This window comes from Chroicocephalus ridibundus, chromosome 7 (genome assembly GCF_963924245.1).
Source record: "Chroicocephalus ridibundus chromosome 7, bChrRid1.1, whole genome shotgun sequence".
Taxonomy (NCBI): Eukaryota; Metazoa; Chordata; class Aves; order Charadriiformes; family Laridae; genus Chroicocephalus; species Chroicocephalus ridibundus.
In genome coordinates, this window is record NC_086290.1 from 48,542,966 (window position 1) to 48,568,213 (window position 25,248).

The following is a 25,248-nucleotide window of genomic DNA, read 5'->3' on the forward strand; positions in this document are numbered from 1 at the left end:
ACCACCACACACAGGTCACTCGCTGCCCGATACCATACAGCCATCGGCTGAAGCTACTCCTGAGTACCTCCCCAGGCAGTCACTACCATCACATGTCCATAACTAATTGTTCTGCAATATTTCTCATGATCTTGTAAGATATCCATGTAAGCAGTCCGCTGCCGAGAGCCAGGAGAGATGGCGATTTAACAAAAGGACTGAGCTTCTGTATTAACCCATGTCCCAACCCTGCGCAGACCTTCAAGACCAAGAAGAAGCAACAGAAAGCCTATGGGGTGCTATGCCAGCACACTGTTTGGTACATCTTATAGTTTTTTAGCTTTATTAGGTATATAGATGTATACTTTCTACTTTATTTAGAATTATTTTTATACCTTCTACTGGTCTCAGGGGTGACTACTAGACGAGATCACAAAAGCAGCATCTCTTTCAGTAACCTCCCTGCACCGCCAGTGGAAGGACCCACATATCCGTTTATAACCTTCTGTCCAGGCTGAGACAGAAATGGGATTTTGCACTCCCCATTTTTCTAAAATGTCACAGTGACCTCTGAGCACTGAACAAGAAAAAAACAACAAAACTTCAACCTGTACCTCCAGCCGAGGAGACTAATTATTTCGGTTTCTCTTTGGCTTCCCTTTTTTCTCGTGGAAGAGGTAAAAAAAAAAAACAAAAAAAAAAAACAAAAAAACTACAAAAAACAACAAACCCCAACAAAACAAAACCCCCGCGTTGTGAAGCTGGTGGGTATGGACTGACAGTGCCGCTCCGCTGCAAAGTGCTGCCCTTACTACGAGGTTTCACACCACCTCCAGGAGCACAACCCTAACAGCACATCCAAAGCACTGACAACCACCATCGGGGCCGTACCCAAAGCACAAAAGCAGGTCCCTCCACCCACCACCCAGAGACCTCATCACCGAGAACCGCAGCACTGTACCCGATTCCTGCCAATCCCCGACAAGAAGAACGGATGCTTCCTCTGAGTGTAAGGCATACGTAACACCTCCAACGTACCATATGGATTCCTCTCTCTTCAAATTTGCTAGCTTGACCCCCTTCCATTTCAGCATCCCACTCCCCAGTTCCTTGCTGCTGCAGAACACAGCTTATTTCGGAAGGGGCACCCATGGACACGGAAGCAGAGACCTTTTCTGAACACACCAGATGAAGAACCTCAGTGACATCAAAGTTAGGAAATCCAAAGCAGGTCATAACAAATTGAGGCAGAATGGAAACCAGCACAAAATTCTCTCTGAGAGGCAGCTGATTTTCTCTGTCCAGTCAGTGCCGCTAATGTATTCTAACACAGTTTCAGCTTTAACTCCCCTGGATTGACAACGGAATTGAATTACGCTTCCAAATCTCTCTCTCTCAACTAGTCATAAGACTTTTTTAATCCAACAAGAAGCACTTCCTTGGCAGAGTTGCAATTGTTATATTTTTCCAGCTTTTCTGATTTAGGGATTTTAATCTTTTTAGCCATGAATTGACTTCTCTGTACTAGCACTCACAGAAAAAAAATCAGCTATTGCTCGCCACGCAAGCTGCCAAGTTCCTGGGACCAGATGGAACGGATCCTAGGTTTTTAAAGGAGATCATTGACAATCAGAGAGAATACGCTAAACACAAGTGAGGTTTCAAGAAGGCTGCACAAAGATTGATCGCAACACTGAAAAATTACAGAAGACTAAACAAGGAAATAGAAACACTATCTATTCATCTCTAACATCTGTATCATGTACAGCACTGGAAGCTACAAATACTGCTTGAATAAAGCTGCGGAGTAATGCAACCCACACACACCCCCTCATGGCTCCCCAAGAACAGGGATGCACTGCCCTCTTCCGACACGGAGGTCGGCCCTACCCACCTGTGCGAGCTCAAGCTGGTTATAATTCATTTGCCAAAGTGCAGAGCAAAATGGAAAAATCAGCCATAGGGGAGAGCAAAAGGAGACATTTTAAAACATTGCCGAGACCTACAGATTAGATATTTGCCTCGAAGTGTAACTTCAGCAAGGTATGTTAGAGCTGCCATGAAAGTCATGCAACGATGCCAACTGAAAAGGGTGGGAAAAACGAGCTTTTAGAATATTTCTGTCATCACTGAGTGATAGGTAGCAGTTATACACGGGCAGATCTTAATTTACCTCCTTTAAATTCCACTGTCGTCTTTCTCAGTTTATATTTGGATGTTCAAGAAAGGAACGATTCGGTTACTGAACCCGAGTCTATGATACGGTCAGTGAAATTCTACCCCATCTTTTAAGCAGATTAGGATCTACACACGGACCTTTGAACCTGCCATGTTACCGTGTTAGCTTTCACAGCTCTTTCCCAAAGGAATAAAATGACTCCATTTAATTAGACTCAAACTCTCCTCATCTGCTCCAGAAGTTTCTTGTCACCTCATTCGATTGCGAACATAATTCAGGCTTAAAGGGTTGTACTGATTTTTCACTGGGGTGCTAAAGAGCTCTGTGATGCAATTATTGACCCATCTTGAAACTTTTCTGGGAACCTGGCAATAGAAACTCTGCTTGCCTCCTCTTTGTACTGTATCTTTTCCAATAGCTTCAAAGAAAGGCACTGTAATTCTTCCCAAAATACCCCATAGACAATAACCCAAATAACATGCATGCATTCACACCCATTTTATGGGTGGAGAAAATGAAGCACATAGAAGAGGAGAAATGAGATTCTTCTTCCAGTCCCATAGCACTTTTGGCAGAAAACTAGGAATCCGGCTATTAACACCAAGCCATAATCACTACATGATATGCCTTTCTTTTAAGGTAACATCACAGTCAGCTCCACAGCTGCTAAGCTCAGTGGGTGTTGAAGAGCACCAGTTTTATGTAATACTCATCGTGTAAGAGAGGATGTTTCCGAATGAGCCGCCCCAGCACCACCGGCACAGAGGAACGGCTGTTGGGCCAGATCAAAGGCTCAGCTTGTGCAGCATCCTCTTTCCAACAGTGGCCATAAATGGATGTCCAAAGGAAGAGAACAAAAATAGGCTAAGTATATATAATACTCCTGTCTCTCTCTATTTATATACATACATCTTGCTTCCATCTCCAGCCGTTTCCAGCTCAGTGACCTCCTGATGTGGATTCTGCCTGCTCAGTGGCAATCCATTAATTTGTCCACTCTCCCAGAAGTGATGTAAAATTTTAGCACCCACAACTTCCTTCAACAACCAGTTGCACCAGTCAACACCTTCACAAAGAACCACCTACTTCTGATCTCCTTCAACCTGGCTCTTAGTGACCTCCTTTGACGTCCCCAAGTTCTTGTGTCGGAAGGCAACGAACGACCCCATCCTCCCTGTGTCCCACTTCATTTCACAGACCTCTGACACATCTCCTCTACCTGTTTACCCAGCTGAAGGGTCCTAGTTCGTTTAGTTCTTTCCCACACAGAGGCAGTCGGAAACCTCTGAACAGCCTTGCGGCTCTTCTCTGAGCGCTTACGGTGTCTGCAAGTCTTTGGAGAGGGTAGGACGAGAACTGCAGAATGTGTCCGTGACACAGGTAAATCAGGGATTTCATAGCACTGAAACACAGGAACACAGCAGTGTTCCCTGTCCCGTGCTCAGCACCTCTCCTAATATTTTAGTTGATTAAGTCTTTTCTTGGCTACTGAGCGCTGTGCTGATGTTTTTGACGGAAAGATGCATTATAACCCCAAGATCTCATTATTGCCCTGAACTGGAGCTAAAACCTCCCCGATTTCACTCCTGCATGGAAATCAGCTCAGAGTCCAGCATTGCATGTGGGGCGTTAAGGATCATTTTAGGGGAGAGTCAACACAGTCCTTTAACGCAGCATAAAGTGTAGATGCTTTGGCACAGGCTTGCCACTGCAGGGAACCGAGACACACGTACTCTGAATCCCTTCTCCGCCCCATGCTCTGTCCGTGCACCTACGCCACACCGTAATAAAGCAAGATTTTAACATACCCAGTTCTGTTTCGTACAACCAGTACCTTCAAATTTGCTAAAAGCACACATAAATATTTGATAAAGCAGGCGATGCTGCTCTCACATCCAATTGCAAACAAGATTATTTTTTTCTCCCAAACAAATCCAATAACTTGATTATCTGATCTGGTGCGTTCTTATTCTTCTGCTTTACAATTTTTAAATATTTGCAGTTGTAAGTCTTTCGAAGCTTTAATTTGCTTAAAATGATTCACAAGCACCTTGTTAATCTTTTATCAGTTTTATTACAAACTGTAAACAAAACCCAGTTCTTACATAATTAAAGGGCATAACTAGCCCTCAGGCAAATGAAGTCCGGGGGGAAGAGGGGAATAAAAAATTTAAAAAATCAGAGTAAGCCTGTAAATTTTTTTTTTTCTTCCCATCTACAGAATTGGTGAATCTAGCTTCAAAACAGAAAATAATTCTAGATGAACAGATTGCGTGTGACATCCCCCCAGCCAGCCTCTCTCCTCTACTGTGTCCTGAATATTAATCTATCAAGTACCTACGCGTTACTGCTTATAGCGCTAAACACACCACAGCCTTACAAGTCAATAGCTGCGTCCCAAACAGCCGCTCAAAATGATTCCCCTGCATTTGTGCGTCCCCAGCCATGCTTGAGTCTTTTCTTTACCTGCCCCCAAACGGTCCCCCCCAGGCAGCAGAAGGCCTTACACGGCTCATCGCCCAAGAGAAGGCAGCTGGCACACGCTCCTCCGACCTCCGGTGGCACTGCCTCACCTTAGGTTGGACCTCACCGGGTACAGCACGTTCACAAGGCTCAGAGAGCTCTTGCTCACATCGCTCCAACCCGACACACGCTCCTGTGCCTGCCGGCTCCTGGCACAGCCGTGAAAGCACACCCTGTTTGGCCAAAGCCCCCAGAAACCATGAAGAATATCACGTTTTCAGAGGTCTTCAGTATTGAGGGTGTTACTACAATTATTAGCAGTATCACTGAGCAGAGGTCAGCGAGGTCCAGCCCAGCGATGTGTAGACAGATGCCAAACGGGAGCTGGAGTCTCGTAACAGAAGCAGCTTGGGAAGCAGAAAATCAGAACAGGGGTGCTGAAAATGCAGAAGACGACTGCTGGTATAGTCACTGACTTCACGCCTCTCTGACTGGCAGCATCTCCAAGCCTGCCAACTCAACACCTACCGGCACACTTGGCCCTAGTTTGGAAGAGGAGGAGTCCCCGACGCCCTGCAGGTGGGGGCAGCACCTTGGTTTCAAGTGAGGGCCCCCAGGCAGGAGTCCTTGCGTAGAAGACACAAACAGCGATGATACCACTGAGTCTGGTCACCCGTAAAAAAGATACTGCTACATCCACGGTCCACAGGGCTGCTACAAAACTTACCTCTAATTATTTGGATCGAAAAGTGTTATTTAATGTAATTATTACTGCTATTACAACCTAGGCTATCAGCTACCAACTCTTCAATCCGGCTGTGCTGAAGAAGTGTTCAATGATACCAATCACCCTACAATCATCTTAGAAATTTTGATACAAAGTTTCCAGCTTTCTAATGTATTTAAAATTGTATTTCCTAGTGTACTTTAAATTTTATTTCCTTCTTGTTACAAAAAAGACCACTTCTAATAAAGCTCTGCAAAGTGTTGCAATCTGAAGAAAACCTAAGGAACTATGAAAGCAAGACTGTGCAAATTCTAATTACCTTTTGAAGGCCACACAGCCGCGAACAGAAAAATGGATTTAAATGCATTACACACCTAAAAATGTGTAATGAATGCATTGCTAGCCTATTACATGCAGCTCATTGTGCTAAGTTTTTTGGTTGTATGTTTTGTGCAGCGGGCTGTAAAAGTTGCTTAACAGAAGAAAATATATTTGATTAAAAATTTACATCAGAAGAATGTAACAGGGCTTTTTTTTCCTTGCTATTTTACCTGCCACTGACTTTTCCCACTAGTATGCAATTCTCCCTAGTCTCACAAATACATGCCAAAAAAACAGGACTAAAGATGGAAAAGTTTCAGGGCTAGATCCCAAATCATATTAAAGACAAAGCTGTCCAGAAGCCGGCTCCAGCTGGAAAAAGAACCCCACATATTCCCACTTAGAGATGGGAAGATCCTGAAGTGACACCAAGAGGCTTAAACAGTTCTGCTCCAGTGACTGCCTTTGGGAGAAATACCAAGGGGAAGACGGGTGGCACTCGGACTTCCTCAGGACTCAGCCATGCCGGGCAGCTGCGAGTCCCACGGGGCTCCCGGCATCAGCCCAGGCGGGAGCAGCCCTGGGTTCATCCTGATATGCAGGATGCAGCGACTGCCCTGGGTTCAAGGAAGAAAAGTCTTTTAAATCTCTACCATATTCCTGGAGAGAGCCAAATGAACCTATAGGCCCTTCAAAAGGTTACACAGTAGTTTTATAGCAAAAAGCAAACTGCAAACGTTTAATTTGCAGAACTGAAAGAAATCAGAAAGATTTAACATCTTAAAATGCCCCTATCTAAAACCATGCAAGAGCTCTCCCCAGAACTGATCCAACTACCAAGAACTGTCAGATTTGGAGAAAGATACATTTCAATCGAAATAAATAAGTAACCATTACTTAGCCCAACAATCTTCAGCAATGCTTAGAAATCTGAGCTACCTTTACGACCATAAGGACCAGGTGGAGAATATAACACACACCGAGATTAAGCGCCTTGCAGCCTGCACCCGCTTGCAATTCCATGGCCCATCCACCACTTTTCATTTAATAGCACAGAAATAAAGAGAGGGAGCCAGGGCAGAGCACATCACTCACGTTGCAGGAGGTTATTCCTTGCAGGAGGTTTGGCTGAACTTCACTCAATTCTGCAGACCCAGGAGCAGAAGAAAACCACCGGGTACTTTTTGATGTGCGGCTCGTGGGGCTAAACGCTGGCATTTCTTCCTCTGGGTTTCAGCCCGCCTACGCTTTTCACTGGGCACACAAGGCCCTGGAGAGGCGAGCCTATGGTTATTGCTGGTGTGCCAGCCAAACCCAGCCTTTGAGGCCAAAACAAGGGAAAAACATTGCTCAGATCCACTTGGCAGCCTTGAGCAAAGTGCAGCAGCGGTTATAGAATCATAGGAGGGTTTAGGTTGGAAGGGACCTTAAAGATCAACTTGTTCCACCCCCCTGCCCTGGGCAGGGACACCTCCCACCAGACCAGGTTGCTCCAAGCCCCGTCCAACCTGGCCTTGAACCCCTCCAGGGATGGGGCAGCCACAGCTTCTCTGGGCAACCTGGGCCAGGGGCTCACCACCCTCACAGCCAAGAATTTCTTCTCGGATCTCATCCAAATCTCCCCTCTTCCAGTGTAAAACCATTCCCCCTCGTCCCATGGCTCCCCTCCCTGATCCAGAGTCCCTCCCCAGCTTTCCTGGAGCCCCTTTAGGGACTGGAAGGGGCTCGAAGGTCTCCCCGGAGCCTTCTCTTCTCCAGGCTGAACCCCCCCAGCTCCCTCAGCCTGTCCTCACAGCAGAGGGGCTCCAGCCCTCCCAGCATCTCCGGGGCCTCCTCTGGCCCCGCTCCAACAGCTCCGTGTCCTTGTGCTGAGGACTCCAGAGCTGGATGCAGTACTCCAGGTGCATCCTGGAGTACTCTTCCCCAGAGCGGAGCAGAGGGGCAGAATCCCCCCCCTCGCCCTGCTGCCCACGCTGCCGGGGACGCAGCCCAGGGTGCAGGTGGCTTTCTGGGCTGTGAGTGCACACTGCAGTCCGGGCTGCATCCACTGTCAGCAAGCACCTATCGTCTTTAGACACCTTTGTGTTCACAGAAACGCCAGATAAATTCATAATGTGATAAGCAAAAGCCAAAATAGGAAGCAAGGCAATTCTCTGCGATAGGGCTGTGGGAAGAGTTGCAAACACAGGGTCACCCAGCAAGCCGGGGGGGGAAGCAGCTGAGTCCAAGTGAGCACGGGCCCCTGAAGCAGAAGGGCACACTTGTAATAATCCATATTTACAGGTAAAGCAAACACCTACATCAATTTTCCTGAGTTTGTTTAGTAGGCCCAATATCAGCACGCAAGCACATAAAATGACAAGTATCTCACTCATTCCCCTAAAACGCTAGTAGTGACAGTTGCAACACGATTTTAAAAAAAATGCAACATTTTAATATTCATAGGCAGGAAAGGAAAAATTTCAGCAGCTAAAAGTGATAAAAATACTGAACCAGGTGTCTGTGCAGAGTAATCTGGAAAGACACAACCCTTTGCTCGTCATCTCCGTCAGTTTAGGGAATAACATCTGATTTCACACCTGCAGAAATCCATCTACAAAGCGATGAGGAAAAGAAGTAGCAAAAAATAAATAAATAAAATTAGCACAATTAGCTCCAGCAAACACTTTTGGAGAAAAAGCAGGTGGGTTCCCACCTCCCAGGCACCAGCAAGGATGGTTTGAGTGCCAAGAGCACCAGCCTCCCTGGAAGAGGGAGCTGCTCTAGGAGCAGCTGGTTAACTCCTGCCCTTCCTCTGGGCACAGCTCTGACACAAAAAGGCACCCACTCAAGCAGTTCTCCCCGACTCCACCAAGCCCTGGGTACAGATTTCTGGACGAGTTCATCATTCCAGGGAAAATGAATGTCTCAATGAGCTCAGGTCACCAGACCAATTTATCACCTTGGCTATCCGGCTCTTTGGAGCACCTGTGTTATGCAAACACTGTGCACATTTCAATATGCGGTCTAAAAAAGCATGCACTTCTGAAAAATATGTTCCCTACCCCAGCAAGGGGAGGAAATGGTCCTGGGATAGAGACCTTCTTGTGGGGAGCGGGAGGGAGGAGAGGTTGTGCCGCACGGGAGACAAACAACCAAATCTTTGTCAAATTACTGTTATAAAAGACAAGACAAATAACGAGCAAAGTCAGAGAAGAAAGAAAAAACCCTAAATTCTCTAAAAATACAGCCAACACATGCATCTCCAGCTGCAGAGCAGCCCTTTCAAGATGCAACTCTCAGTGCTTGTCAAGAAAGATGCTTCCTGCCCCAATCCCCCCGGCAGAGCAACACAAGCTGATGGAAGTCACATTTGATGCGCTATGTGCTGCTCAGCACCAAGTGCCTGAATTACCGGGTGCAGACCTCATCGTACTCTTAAAAAGTAATTTGGAATCAAGGCTTTGATTTAGATTGGCTTTATCCTTCACTTTCAAAGTACAACTGGTAATAATGTAGTCTGCAAGCTTAACATTTGAAACAGGGGTTCCATTTACCTCTTTGTACTTACTGGAGGAAAATGACTGTAATTGAAATCTTTCTGCTGGAAATAAAGCCCTTCGAACATTCAAAGTGGTTGCTTGTCCTTAAGGCTTTTTATGTTAGCTGCCAAAACTGTAAACTGCCTTTTAGAGTAGTCAGAGTCCTACGTTTGAGGAAGAAATGAATGTACGCTTCATCTAGGTACCGGGTGTTTTAATCTAATTTTCCAGCTAGGAATACAGCGCTTCTCTCCCTTCGGCACTGCTGGGAACAGGAAAATTAAGCTTCACTTCAGTTCAGCAATATCTATGAATGAACCTCAAACAAGGGACTGGGCTTTCCAAGGACAAAGCAAAAACCTTTCAAGTCCTCCAACATCATCCACGAGCCCCTTCAGCTGCCAGCAGCAGCACCCGGAGCCAGGCTGCCCGCCCGTCCTGCCTCCCCCGCCACAGCTCCCACACTTTCCAGAATTTCATACATTTCCAAGAGCTCGCCTTCCCCCCCCCGCCCCAGATCAAACTGATTTCCTAGAGTCAGCACTATTATTTGTATGAAGCCGTTGAATTTTAATTACAGTGTAAATGCACTCAGACTGAATATGGGCATTATGTAAAAATGGCTCGTGTCCAAATGACCTTATATTAAATCTTTGAAAGGGTAAACATAAAAACTTTGGGTTTTTTCCAGTAGGCTCCCTTGAAGTTTATAAAACAGAATGTTTGCAATTAACTTGATAATAGACTCAAGATGAAGTTGTGCAGATTTCTACTTTAGTTAGTTTCATTATCCGATTATTTTAATCACAATTAAAAATATGCTGCTGTGAAATAGTTTTACAGCACTTCTCTAACACAACTTAAAATAACTGTTTGGATGACTTGAGCAAGCCACCATGCCAAAGTACATCCCTTTATCCAACATCTATCTATCTCCTCTGTTTCCAGTTCCAGCATGTCTTTGGGATAAAAGGTGAACATCCAAAGACAGTTTTAGACCCTTTCTCAGACGTTCTGTTGCAGCCGCAAAGGCACGGCCACTGAATTTTTCTCCTGCCACTACAAAACAGCCACTGCACACGCAGGCAGACGACACTCACTTGACTGGGTAAGAGATTTCAAGGTGCCAGGTGGATGTGATGAGATTGGAAGCTCCCAGAAGACCTGGGAGGGGTGAATATCCTTGAAGCTCGGGCAAGTCACACCACCAAACCTCGGTTCGGGTCTATCAGCAGGTAACCCAGATGGGATGAGCATCGTTCAAACGCAATCAACAGAGCAGTTTATAGCAGTACAGCGTTGTGACGCCAAGAGAATAAAACAGGTTGACAATCTAGATGCGAAGGAATATTTTACAATAAATAAGCTGCCTGCAGAGTTAGCTCTGACATGTATATAAATATATATGCTTTATCACTGAGGGGTCTTCAGACAGCAAAATCTTCCAAAGCAAATCAAAAGCAAAAAAAAATAAAAAATAAAAAATTTTGTGATGGCCAGAGGCAAGCATGTCAACTTCATCGAAGCCAGCCGGCTAATAAAAATGTCAATGAACTTCTTTACAACAGAATTAAGAAGGAGCAGTGCACTGTCGGTACTGTGGCACACAGAGGAAAAGCAGTTTTAATTCTGATGGTTAACCAAGGTATTGCATTGATGTGAGGACACCTTTCCCTAACCTCAGATGACCTCCCTTAACAGAGATTGTGTAACACTTCCAAATGAGGAGAGCAAACTTAAATTAATTTAGTTTTCACAGGCTGCTGCCAGAAGAGACATCACTGTCCTTTCTAGTCACCCTCAACCAGGTATTTTCAGGTACATCCTTTATGGCTGTGCGCTTGGGGTAAACTGGGACACACGCTCATCTGACTGAAAAGGAAGCCAGCCCAAAAAAAGGAATAAACACTGTTCGGTTCCAGTTGGATCCACTCCCGGCCCCGTGTCTCCACGTGGCTGCACGAGAACCACCGCTGGCAACGGTGGGAACACTCGCTCCTGCAGCTGCCCCCACTTCTGTCAACTGGAAACGAGAAACCGCATCTCCAAGTGAGACTTTAAATCTATTTAGACAAACTGCTGTAAAAAGCTGGTTTGAGCGTTTCAAAGGTACTTCAGCTTAGCTAACATAAACCCTATTTCTAAAACCGTGACAACATGGAAGAGTTGCAAAAGAATTTGACCTAATTCTGTAAACCACTATGGTTGCACTGCCGCAGAAGCACTCGTTTCGTGGAGCGCGTCCCCACAGCGTCCAGGCAGAGAGCTGCACCACTTTAATAAATTCAGCGTCAATTCACACTTCAGTCCCACTAGCACAATTTTTACAGGCAGACAAGACTTGAAGCTAATGCAGAATAAGCCAAGCACCAACCGCAACAAGAACCTTGACACAAACCCCTCATTTAGCAAGAGGGCACATCCCCGCCTCGTAGCCAAGACCTACATTTCTCAGACACCTTCCGCGAGGAAACCCTCACATCCACGCAAAGGACTAACGGTCTCTTATCACACATGAAATTCAATAAACGACGAGGCGTGCACTTCAGCTTTTGTCTTCCTGTGTGCGTGCATTATGGTTCTGTATTTTTTTTTTTTACCCTGAACAGATGAACAGACTTGGCAACTCCCCTGGTGAATCAGAAGAAAATCTTGTAAGGCACAAGTAACTCTAAGAAGAATACAGATTAAACGGGTTTCCTGGATTTCATCCATGTTCAAATTTCCCAGGTTGTAGATCTCCAAAATCTCTGTCTCTGACAAAACTGGTATGACAGGTTATGTAACGCACACACAAAAATCACCCGGTGACAGAAAAGCAGGAACATTATCTGCTCTGTTCAGAGACTCCAGGCCTTTCTGGTTGAACTGCAAGGAGTATTTAAAAAAAAAATAAATAATCACAAAATGAAAACGTAAGGTGAAAAAAAAATCCCTGGCATTTTAAATAACTGACCTCACCCGCTGGCAGATAACTACTGATTTCATTAGATTTTTCTTTCCAGGAAGAGTTTCATACGCTAAATATGCAGACTCGATTTGTTTTGGTATAGATGTTTACAGGTCTGATATGACATTAAATAACACAGAATTATTGTAGGGAAACATCAAGGAGATAAAATATAACTGCCTAATAAAGTGGATTTTGCAGTCAAATTGCCTTTGTAAGACTTCCCAAAACAAATGAAAACGGAATAGTTAAATCTGGGACTTTGTTAAATATGCTATTTGCAGCCTGGGATAAATGATAGGACAATCTTGTTAAATGAAATATATATGCTTCTTGTTAAATGAAATATATATGCTTTCACTGTGTGCAGTATAACTTGAGGCACAAAGACAAGAAATAAATCAAAGTGGGACTATTTGCCAGAACAGAAAATTTCAGGCTAACGGCACACGCGTGGGTTTCCCCCCTGTTTTAAGAATACCAAGTTGCTGACTGCTCGAGGATGATTATGGAACAGATAGTGAGACTTCCTAATATTTTCACAAAAAAAGCTGTCTTGTTCTCTTCCCCGTTTTGCTGGATTGAAGAAAACAGCAATGCTACACCCAAATACTCTGCCTGGGTCTCAGCGTTACTGGCAACAAGATCAGTCTTTAACCTGGGGCAGGAAACCCTCCAGGGACATATTCAGTGAAAACACATCGCAGTCGAGCAGGTCCCTGCTGAAATCCTGGTCCATCCTCTCCCCGTCCCTCTGCTTCCCCCAGGCATCTGGGTACCAAGGGACAGGCAAGATAAAGTGCAAGGGGAGTGTAAAAGGAAAATCCAACAGAAAGCACCATGTTCCGCACAATAAGAAATGCAGCAAGTTCCACAGTAAAACCTCCAGCAAACAGCGTTAGAATACATCTCACTACTTTTTGATCAATAAACCTTCTTTTTTCCGTAATAACTACAGGCAATTAAATATTTACTTTGTTACTAAAGGAGAAGAAAAGAACTGACTGCCCTGCAGAAGCCGGTCACATCTCATGACCGGCTCTACAGAACAAGAAATATTCCTGCCTTTCAAGCTCCACACGAGAAAAACAAATACATCTGTATCACTGTTTTGTGTTTGGTTTATTTTTTTTAACTGACACAGCACCACAGGAATTAGATCTGAGCTTTCCTTTCCTCTTCCACTTGCACCATGCCGAAGTTACGGCTGTCACATTCCAAGCCCATACCCTGCGCTGCACTGGCTTTCGGCACAGTGTTCCCTATCAAGCCATGGAAAAACAAATTCACCAGCAAAACTTCTCAGCCGCGTTCGCTCGGCTGGTGGCCAGAGCTGCCCCTCAAGGGAAGGGGGCTGCAGGCGACCACGCAGCAATCCCTTGGGAAAGGCTGCAGGAGAAAACGTACCACTTACCTTCTCCGCATACTTGAACTTGACGTAGAACCAACTTGACTTGATCATTGTGTCACCTCCTGCCCTTGTTAAAAAACAAAAAAGCAACCCAAACCTATCCTGCTGCTGAAAAGCAGCGTGCCAGCACTCTTTCCGTCAGAGACGGCAATTTTCCAAGGGGAGCGCAGTATTTAGGGGAAGCGCAGGGTGGGAGAAAATAAAAAAAAAAAAAAAGGAGAGCAAGAAAAAACGATGCTTTCCTTCCGCAGTTCCAGTTTGTCCCCTCCTGCCCTCCCAACGCTGAGTGCGATCTCGCTTGCTGCAAGAGAGCTCGGCGAATGCCTTCGCTCCGCGGTTCGCTGTCAGCTTGGCTGCCTGACAAGAGAATTCCTCAAATGGACTTCAGCTGCATTCATCACAAATGGCACATGTCAGTAAAGCCAGGAGGCTGGCTCCAGCGCTGGCAGCCTCCCAGGACCATGACCTCCCCCAGTGGGATGAATAATGAATTCCAGCACTTCCCTCCAGACACAGATTAACACCTGGCTAAACATTATTCTGACAATGAGCTTGCCCATTCGGAGAACCCTACACCAGCGCGTTAACCCCTCGCTCTCCCACCCAGTAGGGTGGCGATGCTTCGGAGGCTGCCCCACAGTGCCCTCCCCCATCTAAAGAAAGATTACGGAACTATATATAGTTTAGAAACAATAAAGCCTCTTAAGCATAAAGCAAATATCTCCTTTCCAATTCTGCAGCTGCAGTAATGCTACCATGTAACCGGAGCAAGTCATCGGGAGTCATGCTCTCCTCTGCTCCCCGCCTTTCTCAGCCCCCCCTCTACATACCCACTTGTTAAGCTCTGATGCTGTCAGGCTAATGCTTTAACGTAGTATCTGTAAAGACACTTTAAAAAAAAAAAACACCAAAAAACCCCCAAACAAACAAAAAACCCCAACAAAACAACCACCACTATCAACATGAAGCTAATGCATAAATAAATCCTGGGAAGACACCCATCAGACTACTTGTTCCTTTGTCCCTTCGGAAAGCCTGCCCGATTCCCTGCCTCTGGTTTAATGAGACACATTGATTTGGTTGCAGCTCGCTGCAAATCTCCCAGCCCCAAGCACACCACAGAGCAGTGAATATCAAGTTGCAAAGTACAGGATGAATATAATCAGCCTACTGTATTTCCGCTGTATTCAGAAAGGGCTGTTCTGGAGCAGAGCTATCTGGCCCAGCATCCTGTGCCCAAACACTCTGAGATGCACAAGGGAACAATGTAAGAAATCTCGAGTGCCCACAGCGTCACGTCTAATAACACAGATGGACCTGCATTTGTCAAGCATGTAGCTGAAGCTCTTTATGTTTCCGTAAGATGCTGAAGGAGGTTCAGAATTTCACTATATGCAGTAGGAGAAAGTGGCCTCATTTTGTTGTTTTTCACCAGCTGTCTGGTTATTTAAGTGGGAGTCTCACAGTATGCTCTCCTGCAAAAAAAGAGAATAATTTGCTTCTCATTATTTTCAGATCAGTTATGATTTTACAGATTTTTCTCATCTCCCTTATATCGCACCTTTTGGGGACTGGAGACTCCCAGACTGTTAAATTTCTCCTTGTAGGGAAGCTGTGCATGTCTCCACAGATCCTTTTCATCATTCTCTGTACCTTTTCTAGGTCTAGGTATCTTTTTCATAGGCTGAGTGAGATGGAATAAACATGTGTACCACTGACTGACCACCTACTACTATATGTACACACAGAGATCTATAGCGCATGAGACAGATCCTGAAACCTAGTTTGTCAATATTACTCACCTAAAAAGTACTATCAATACTGGTAATGGTCTCGGTGCCTCATATGAAAGCTGTAACTTTGAAAGCCTGGCTGCTCTTTCACTCGCCAACAGAGGTTTTTAGAACTTTTCATAAACTCAGGCTTATACAAGGGATGCAAATACCAATAATAGCCAATAACAGCCACCTCATTTAATTGAAGGTATGGCTCTAACCTCCCTGTGTGGTCTTGCAGGTGGGAAGATGCCCCAGTCCGTCCCTCAACTGCGATGAGGCTGCTCAGCCCCACGCTGCACCCAGACCCCTGCCTGCCCCTGCTCAGCCGGGCACCGGGGCCAGCGAGTCCCTTCCAACGCCCCTCAACACAACCGCAGCCAAGCTTCAAATCACCGCCGTCCACACTCATAGCTGTCAGAAACAGCTTTCCACTGATGCCACAGAACAGTATTCCCACTCTCCCTTTAATCCTACACTTCTGTGGGAGAATTAACGTATGCTAAAAGGGTGGTCAAATGCCTCCGTCTTTTTCAGGTCTATGGAAACACCAGAAATCACATCGTGCAAAGGCAATACTGGATGGGAAGGTCTCCTACAGGGAACACACAGCCAAAGCAAATTAACACACTGATTTTTATTGGCACCTTCTATTTTCTGCACCTAACAAGCTGGGGTTTGAAGTTGCAAATGAATAAACAGGACAGATCTGGCTGTATGTTCAAATGAGATCAGGTCAGTGCGAGTGCCTCGCTTCCTTCCCAGCTGCCGCTCTGCCCAGGGCCCTGCTGTTACCCCGGTCCCTGCTGGCACTGCCCGGGATGTACTGCAACCACCCAGTGTGAGCCACAGAGGTGGTGTCAAGAGCGTGACTCATCCTCAAGCTGCCTGTGTCCACACGGACACCGCGCTCTCTTGTACCCAATTATAGGAAGTTTGCTCGCTGCATTGACCCAGGAGTCCCCGAGGGGACCTGGGGGCAATATCACAGGGCACAGCCACCGAAGAAGTGAGCTCTGACACCGCGTACCAAGCACAAACAGCTGTGGCTCAAAGCAATTACCAGGCCCTGGATGTTTTCCACTGGTTCATTAGCATCTGGCAGGACCTAAAGTTCCAGGGTCACAAAACACAGAGCTATTATTTTATCTCAGGAAAATGCACAACGACATCCCTCGAGAGCTGTCCTTTTGTAATCAAAGGACAAGTGCAGCAGGGGGAATGGAGATGCAGAATTTCCAGCCATCACATCCCCCAGCCAGGCAGGGAAGAGCCGATCACGCCACAGGATTGCTCATTTTTTGTTACACTTTTGAAACCCCCAGCATTAGCATCTACAAACAGCCCCTAACCAGCACCAGCGGAACCTGGTTATTTCTTATAATATTAATAGCTGTTTACGTTTGCACATGTACAAGAAGTACACAACAGCTTAATTTTCAACACTGCATTCATCTTTGCAGTTGAGCAAAATACACCATTTATTTCAAAACCTACAGTGTCAGCGCTTTGTCTGAAGTGTATTTGAGATTCATATTTTATGGAGTTATTGTCTGTGGGGTGCACCACACAACAGCTTCGCTTCTGGTTTGCCAATTCATCTTCACTTGTTAGGGATACGCTGCCAGACAAACAATACCTTGGTTAGGAATTCATCCCTAAAGGTGCTGTTGCACCAACCCCTGGCATCCCATGCCCCCTCTTTCAAACGTCCATCGATAACATGAAATAACGTACTATTCAGATTCTAAGTTTGCACAGCCAAAATCCAGACTTGATTTTCTATACTCCCCTAAAGGGAACCACGTTTTGAGAGAATATTTGCAATTCTCCCAGAAGAAACATCTTTTGATTTATTCAGCAGGTTTTGTCATACTCTAATACACCATTTTGGAAGTAAGACAGTGTACAAAGGAATTGAAATAATCTCCTTTTTAACAGACCACTGGTTCTAAGCCTTTTAATACGCCCTAATGTATATTTAGATATTGATCCATGTTCCTTTCAATTATCCCCCATGACAAAGCTAATCATACACCAATGCAAGCAAACCAAACAGTGAGCAGTAACAATTCAATTTTTAAGTTGCCTAAAAGCAGGCTCTACCTCCTCCTCTTCTCTTTGACTCCGGGTTTGTTGTCAAGTCAGACTGGTGCTTCCTCGGCGCTCCGTGGGAGGGAGGGAAGGAGCAAAGAGGGCACTAGTTCACCTTCTACGTGCCGCAGGTATAAATACCTCGAAGAAAGGGTGAAAACCCACCTGCAAGGGCATGCGGTGGAGCCGAGCTGATCCTGAAAATAAGCTAAAGAGCCCTGACCCTTATCCCAAGCGAAACCAACCTCTGCCCGTGTATCTGTGCGTGCAGAGAGGCTAAAGCAAGATGATGTATATGCAGCAGGGCCTTCATCCAAGATGAACTGCATCCATTCCGATCTCCTTGGCACTATGAGAGCAGAAAATCATCTCACTCCCTATTACCATAACAGCTTTCACACTTCCCAACCGGCAGAGTGAAGCGTGGGGATGTGGGAAAAAAATAGGACATAAACAACAAGCACAAAGTTTAGATAAATAGGAAGATCCCATCTCCAGAAAATGTTTACAGCAATTTTTATAATTAGCCTGTGAAAAGAAAAAGGCAATTTGGAATGAGTACAAATAAAAAGGATTTTGAAATGTTTTTCACAGTTCGGAATGGCTCCTAATGTACCAGCCAAAGCAGTGATCCCTGGAAGATTATCTGAGGCTGAGAGCAAAGCCTGTGGGATCTGCAAGCCGACTAAAGGAGAAAGTTTTTCCTCAAGTTCAGAGAACTGCAGAGTAATATGGATTACTTTAAATGAAGTGCAAGTGCTGAAGCTCCGGCTGCCGTCCTTGCAACGTGCCCAGCACTTCTCGGGCTTTAAACTAGCAAATACCAGATTCACTTCAAAGAACCCATATTCCCTAACGGTGTTTCTGTTTTAGAAGTAACCCAGAATTACCCCAGCTCTGTCTTCGGACTCCTTTACGCCCTAAAAGGCTTCCCAGGGCCTGGGCAGTGGGGAAAAGGGTCAGAATGACCAAAGACAAACAAATCGATGGCCACGTCTCAGAACCAACACCATGAACTAACAAGGCTTCCGCAGCCTCCTGGGGCCCGCGTTACCAGACATTTCTGATTCGCATGAAGGCCAACAGGGAACTATCATCTTTCAGGCTAATAGAAAGCACTGTGGGATTTGCTGTCTTGCTATTAACTTGATAACAATCCCATCTTGTACCTTATAACCCTGCTCTCCCATCAACACCATCTGCTCTTTCATCTTGAGTGCTGCCGAAAAATCTCATCACAACCACGCTGCTGTCAATTCCTACTTCTGTGCACGTTGTGAAAAGAAACTCTCTAGGTCACTGGTCTGAACCCAATGCAGGCTGGCAGCATCCGAGAGCTCTTATGCTCTAACATCTACTTAGAGCAGGCACAAAATGAGCTGCACCCCATGTCTGGTGTATCGAAGTTCCCGGGACTGGCACCACTTCAGACAGAGATGCAGGATGAAGTGCTCCAGGAGACCAATGCCACCCCTACGCCCCCAGGCACTGCCATGCTTTATGGAATTATTTTTTTGCAATGACCGAGAGGTGCATTTAACATTTTCCCTGCCTGCTGTAAAGACTTGGCAGGTCTTACAGCTGCTTTTCCCTAGGACACGGATGAAACCTAATAAGTAAGGCTACCTGATTCAAAGAGAAAGAGTACAGATTAACTTGCGAAAAGCAGTCTGAAGTAGTGTATCTCCCCCAGCGAAGTGCCAATTTGCAATGAGTTACAGTGAGCGATAACCCAGCTCAGGCATGTGCTCAGCTTTCCAGGTGAAATTACGGCTAGGAGGCACAACCACAGAAGCCTGAAAGATTCAAAGACACCTCAATGCGGTCCGCAGAGGACAAGAAACAGACATTTGCTAGTGGTATACAATCTGCAAGAGACAGACTGAGACAGAAGAAGGACAGCCCAGAAGCCTGGCACACAAGAGCCGAGCTCATGATGGCTCACAATATGTTACTTCTGCCACATTGAGTTATATCAGGTTACAATAAGGAAAGCTACTGACATTATACGATATATATGTAACTGTGCCAGGAAGTCACGTGTGAGTATCTTCAGCAATGGGAGGCAAAGTTTGCTTAAAACGTCTTTTTTAATCCCTCTGAAAAAGAAGGTGCAGTGCTATAATCTGTAATTAAAAAAAATAACAATAATTGCCATCTGGACAAAATGGCTTATGATATTAAAAGATCAAATGATGCTTTTGTAATCCTACACAACGCTTCTGCATTTTGTTCCCTGGCTTTCTGGTTACTGAGAGCTACAGCGATATTTGGCCAGGGTTTTATTACCGGGAGAAAAGTTCACTTCTGAGAACACACCAGTACTCAAAAGTGTTTGAAATGACACAGTTCTCAACTGCAGAAAGCCGTGATTTCTGTGACACTCCATTTCATCCTACTGAATACATGTCTGCAACACATTATATAGTTGTCTGTATGTATCACCCTCATGTACACATGGAACAGGGGTGAGGGAGCAATATATCCGGGGGGGGGGGGGGGAAGTAAAGCAATGCATTAAGAAAACAGAACCTTCCCATGCAATGTACGTATATACATTTAAGCATTCACACAAGTTTCCTTTGAACATAAAAAGGGATTCGATGGCAGGGCACTAATGCCCGCAGTTAAATCAAGTCCTGTTCAGCCAAACGTTTAACTCTCAAAATCCACGCCAGCACAGATAAGCCCGCAGCGCCAATAGCTCCTGCCTGCAGCAATGGATACAGGGTAATTTACACCTCAGCAATAAGTGCTGTAACCTACTTAATGCTTACCGAGGCATACGGCTGTGCACAGCGATCAAGGACTAACGAAGGAGGAACTGTAAAGCCTTGTCCTCCCGTCCATGAGGTCCACGCAGCCGTGCCCAGCGACGACCAGCAGGTCACAGATCTCGAGCACCGCAGGCTCCAGGCAGCCCCCTCACACTCCGCCATCGCAAGTGTAACCACCTAAAAACCTAATGTGATCCTTGCCTTGGTTTTTGCATGACTCGAAATTCTTCTGGTGTTACACAGAACGAGTACCCCAGCACGGTTCAGGAAGGCAGCGACAAAGAAACAACCAGTATCTCCCCGAACATTGGATTACCAGCCCCAGCTCCCCTTCACCCAACAGAAAGCACCCTAAAAGGTCCTTATTTCTTTCAACTGCCAAGAGGTCTACTGTGTTCATAACCCACTTCTCTGGGAAGTTCCCAGGATACCGGTGCTACCCGATGGTTCCCATACCCAACACCGCTTTGACCAGGTCTGAGAGGCCTTGCGCTCACCAAGCAGACAAACGACCCCAGCTGAAGCAGAGTGGGGACCGCAGCCCGTAAGTGCGCGTGTTCATGCATGGGCGTGTATAACATAACTAAAACCAACCAGTCGATTTGAACTTGCATCACCATTTGATTTCCAAAGTAATTTTAATTCTTGGGAAGTTTCCCTTTAAAAATGAGATTTTGTTCTTTAATATTCATTGACTTCTCGTTTGCTTCCCACACACAACACATTATTTACTCTACAGTGGCTCGGTGCATCAATTATGGTAATAGTTTGTGAATAACATTTGCATTATGGGAAAACGAGCCTGGTTATTTAGCACTAGCCGAACCATCCCTCTGGAAAATTGTCACAAACATACGTATCATATGCCTCCACTTAAACAGATCTGTAATTACACTCGTTTATTAGGAAGAGCCAGGGTTTTTTCCCTTCCTCGCTTTTTTTTTTTTTTGCCTTTTTTTTTTTCTAAATCCACTTTCTGAGAGCAGACGAACATCTCTATAACCCTTCCCCTTACTCAGCCAGCCAAAAGTAAAGGCTAATGACTGGTGTTACCACGTTCTCATGGCAAGGCTTACTTCATATTGAAATGTTAGGGGTGTAACGCATCTTCTGTATTAGTTTACCTTAATGCAGAAAGCATCTTCTGTATTAGTTTACCTTAATGCAGAAAACTTCATATTGAGATGTTAGGGGTGTAACGCATCTTCTGTATTAGTTTACCTTAATGCACAAAGCGTGGCTCAGTAATTGTGGCGTTCGATTAATGCTCCATTTCAGTCCCTTCAACTAAATTCCAAGCTCAGTCCAACTACTGTAAATTCTGATTAACGTCTATATTACATCAGCACGTGGAGTTTATATTCCACAAGCAGGACTGACGGATGCTAGGCGCTGCACACGGGGAGCGACACGGTCCTTGCCTTACCCAGAGTAACTCTATTGCTGCTAAAATTAGTGCGTTTAGAGTAGCAAATAGGGCATTACACTTTCTCAGTGTTTATGAATGCCTGCCTCAAAACTTCTCAACGTTTTTAAGCAATTGAGAAGAGCACAGAAAAATTAAAACAGGGGGTGTTCACCCCCCCCAAAAAAATGTTAAAAAATCCCAATAAAAATAAACAAACAGGAAACCAAACAGCTTTGTGCATTGAGGAGCTGTAGTACCAGCACCCCGGGAAGAACCCATGGCATTTCTTACACTGCAAAATTCTTAGAAATAAAAAGTTATGTTAGTCTATAGCAGTTGTTGGCTTGCTTTTATAGTGCCTATTGTAAATTCAGGTATATCTGGAGAAGTTAATCACAGCTTAAACCTTTCTTAGAGCACCACTGATTTCCACAGAGCACCTAACTGCTGTCTTCATACATAAGAAATGCACAAAACTGCTCCTTGCGACGCAAACACAGGTACGGTCCTAAACTGTCACGGGGACAAATGAAGCTATTGATGGCATCAGATCTCCATAGGCAATTTCACGATCAGAACTAAACTTTCACAGGCAGAGAAAGAGCCTTAAAACAAGTAAGCTGAAACTGGAAAGAGAGTGGCATCGACAGTGCAATAAAACAATACCCGAAGATTACGCCCTGGGCGCTACACTTAACTGCAACCGGCAACACCGAGAGCCAGCAGTTCCTCCTCAGGCTGCCGGGCAGAGTGTGGTCCAGGTCAGTAATAAGATAAGATAGTTGTTATTATTTAACGGCTCTTTCACAGCCCATGACTTGGTGATCTCAGGCCAATTCCAAAGCTTCCAGCCAAGAAATCATCCTAATGAGCCGTCTCAAAAAGCAGTCAAAGATTACGTAGGCCAGCAACGCTGAATTGCAGCCTTCATATTCAGCCAGATGTGTGTGTGGGGGGGAAAAAGATAACGTTGGACAAGTTTTAGTTTTCTCTACCTCTGCAACACCTTCCACCCAGGTTCCCGGCATACGGAAGGTACAGGTATCGGTGCACAGAATACCAAACTGCCTTTACACAAAGCACAGCGTATCGTGTGATTTTTGAACTTCAAGGTAGAGATGGTGGTGACTGGATGTGCCGAGATTTCAGAGAGAGGAAGGAGACAGTCTTACAACTAACTGGACACAACTTCCCACTTCAATTCAACACTGCCAGGACACTAAAAATGCCACATCAGAATAATCACACTAAAAGAGTCTGTCTGCGTCTGAATGGCACTGTGTACTTTGAAATGTCAACTCCAATACACTGTATACTCTTCCAAGACAGGTGAGGATGGAGGTATAAGACAGAAATTAGTTATTTTTGTGATGTACCTGAAATGTCAGTATTAGCTTATACTGGAGCTCTTGATCTAACAAAGTACAATTAAAAAACACAGGACAACAAAGCACAAAAGGTGGCCCCATCCAATCCAGGCAATGCTACACCCGCCACAGCAACACCAAATCAAAGCAAACCTCTTTCCTTTCACTTCGGGCAACTAAACAGCGCAGCATCATGCTCACCACAAGACTCAAAAGCAATGCTTTTTTTCCTGTCTCACTAGAAAAGGTGTGCTTGTTTTAACAGCAAAGAGAACAGTTTGGCAGTTCTTGACAAGTCTGAATCAAAGCGTCTGCAAAGAGAATGGCAAAGGTCAGGCTGATGCTGAGAGCTGGCACTGCAGTGATGTGCCACGAGCTCCCATCTCTGCTGGAAAAACGTTCAGCTCCGGCTTTGACACACTCTCCCTTGCTACAGGTTTATCTGCCTGATCCTAAGAGAGGAAAGATAAAAATAGACATGTAAAAAGGATGAGGAAAAGAAAGGGGGAAAACTCTGCAGAATAGTCCCCTCCCTCATTTTAATTATTGATGCAGACAGCCTAAGCAATCTGTAAGCCATATACATAATGTATTTACTTGAAAATCCCAGCAAATCCACATGGTATTACAGAACAAACTACAAGCTGATCTGGGAGCACTGTCTTAAGAACTGGGTAAGCTGTCTCCATGGACTCAAAAATCTGTTTGACAAACGGAAAGATTAGATTAATGTTAATAATCCTAACATGCTCGGCAGTACTTTTTCTACCCTTGCAATGCAGTTTGGGTGTCCGGTTTGGTTTGGACCCACACCAGATACTTTTTTCAGTCCAGACTTGCTTGTTTAGAATGACAAAAGGCAAGACTGGCTTACGTTCTTCAAGACCTCTGTTAGGTTATACACACCATCAGTAATGCTTAGGGATCAGGCAGAAAGTAGCAGATGTTTTACATAGCAAACGATCATGCCTGGGAAAAAAAAAAAATCATTTCTTGAAACAGCTGCCTTTAGGTTTGGGGCTAAAGAGAGTGGATAGGGGAAAAAGGGAGATAGGGGCGAAGAATCAGACTTCAGCCTGACTTTGATGAAAGATGCTGTGTCCTGCTCAGCTCTACCTGCCATTGACTGGAACCACCTGGACAAGAAATACATTAATTAAAAATAACGTTCCCTGTAGAGTTTAACTGACAGCATAAGCAGCAGCAGGCAGTACAGTCTAATATGAGGTGAAATCTGTAGCTCATTTGCTATGTTTCAATTTTAGAGTTTCATCTCGCTCAGTAAGAAGCTCCGGACAGCCAAGGCTTTCCACATCTACGTTGCAGAGCACTAAACGAGCTAGTGGGCTACAAGAGCAAGGAGGAAAGAGGACAGGGACGGATACTGTCACCCCGCAGCACCCTGGAGGTGCCACGGCGTGTCCCAAGGCACAGGCTGAGTGTGGCTGGACCAGACGCCGTACCTCCACAACGCCCAGATGTCTGCGAGCCCTCTGCTGCAGGGCAGAGCCTGTTTGCAATTTTCTTCTCAACCACCAGTACGAAAACACAAACCTTCAGACAAACGGATCCTTCACTTCCTCCAAGCTGCTTTTAGTGGTTTCTTTAATCTTTTAAGCTTCTGGGTCTAATCCAGCAGCTGCCATCAAAAGTACTTATACAACTGCAGGGGAGGGAGGAGGGAAAGAATGGGATATACCAAATCATGAAACACATTTGCTGAGCTTCTTTGTTCTTACATACACACACATGCAAGTGCATTTGGAAGATATTTGTTCACAGACGGAACACATTTATGTACGTACCACCTGTGATGTCCCATACTGCCCTATCTGTAAAAATATGCTTTAGACATATACCGCCAAATAAATAAGATGACACGCGTGAGATGGCATACTGCAGCACATGCCTGGACAATAAAATGGTGCACCTCTGTGGTAAGTAGCTCATGCATGAATACTATATAAGCACATGGTTCCCAAGATGATAATTCCCGCTCTTTGTCTGAAACCTTAAAATATTTAGTGTTTTTCTTCAAGGAAGGCTCCTGGAGTCAGCGAGCATCCAAGAATGCTTGCTCTCATTTCAGCTACAACAGAAAACAGCTCTCCCAGCAGAAAAGTTTAAAACGCAGTCTGAGCACGCAGGAGAAGTTCAAAATCCTTAAACAGAGAGACTTCAAAATTTTTAAGATTTCTCCTTTTTTTAAACGAACCGCCAAAGGGACTCTTGTAATCTTGAGCACCAGGACCTTGCAATTTCTGTACACTGCCAAC

The 25,248-nt window shown here is 45.1% G+C and overlaps 1 protein-coding gene across 6 annotated transcripts in view; it reads right to left on the minus strand.

Moving 5' to 3' along the window:
* AUTS2 (activator of transcription and developmental regulator AUTS2) overlaps nucleotides 1-25,248 on the minus strand; it is a 798,001-nt gene that overhangs the window by 521,572 nt on the left and 251,181 nt on the right. The window contains exon 1 of one of the 6 annotated variants that reach the window (XM_063341189.1): nucleotides 13,555-13,787. The exons of the other annotated variants lie outside the window; for them this stretch is intronic. Within the exon in view, the coding sequence (XP_063197259.1) occupies nucleotides 13,555-13,602 (48 nt within the window). The 5' untranslated portion in view covers nucleotides 13,603-13,787. Of the gene's footprint in view, nucleotides 1-13,554; nucleotides 13,788-25,248 lie in introns of those variants that run through there. 6 annotated transcript variants of the gene reach the window in all.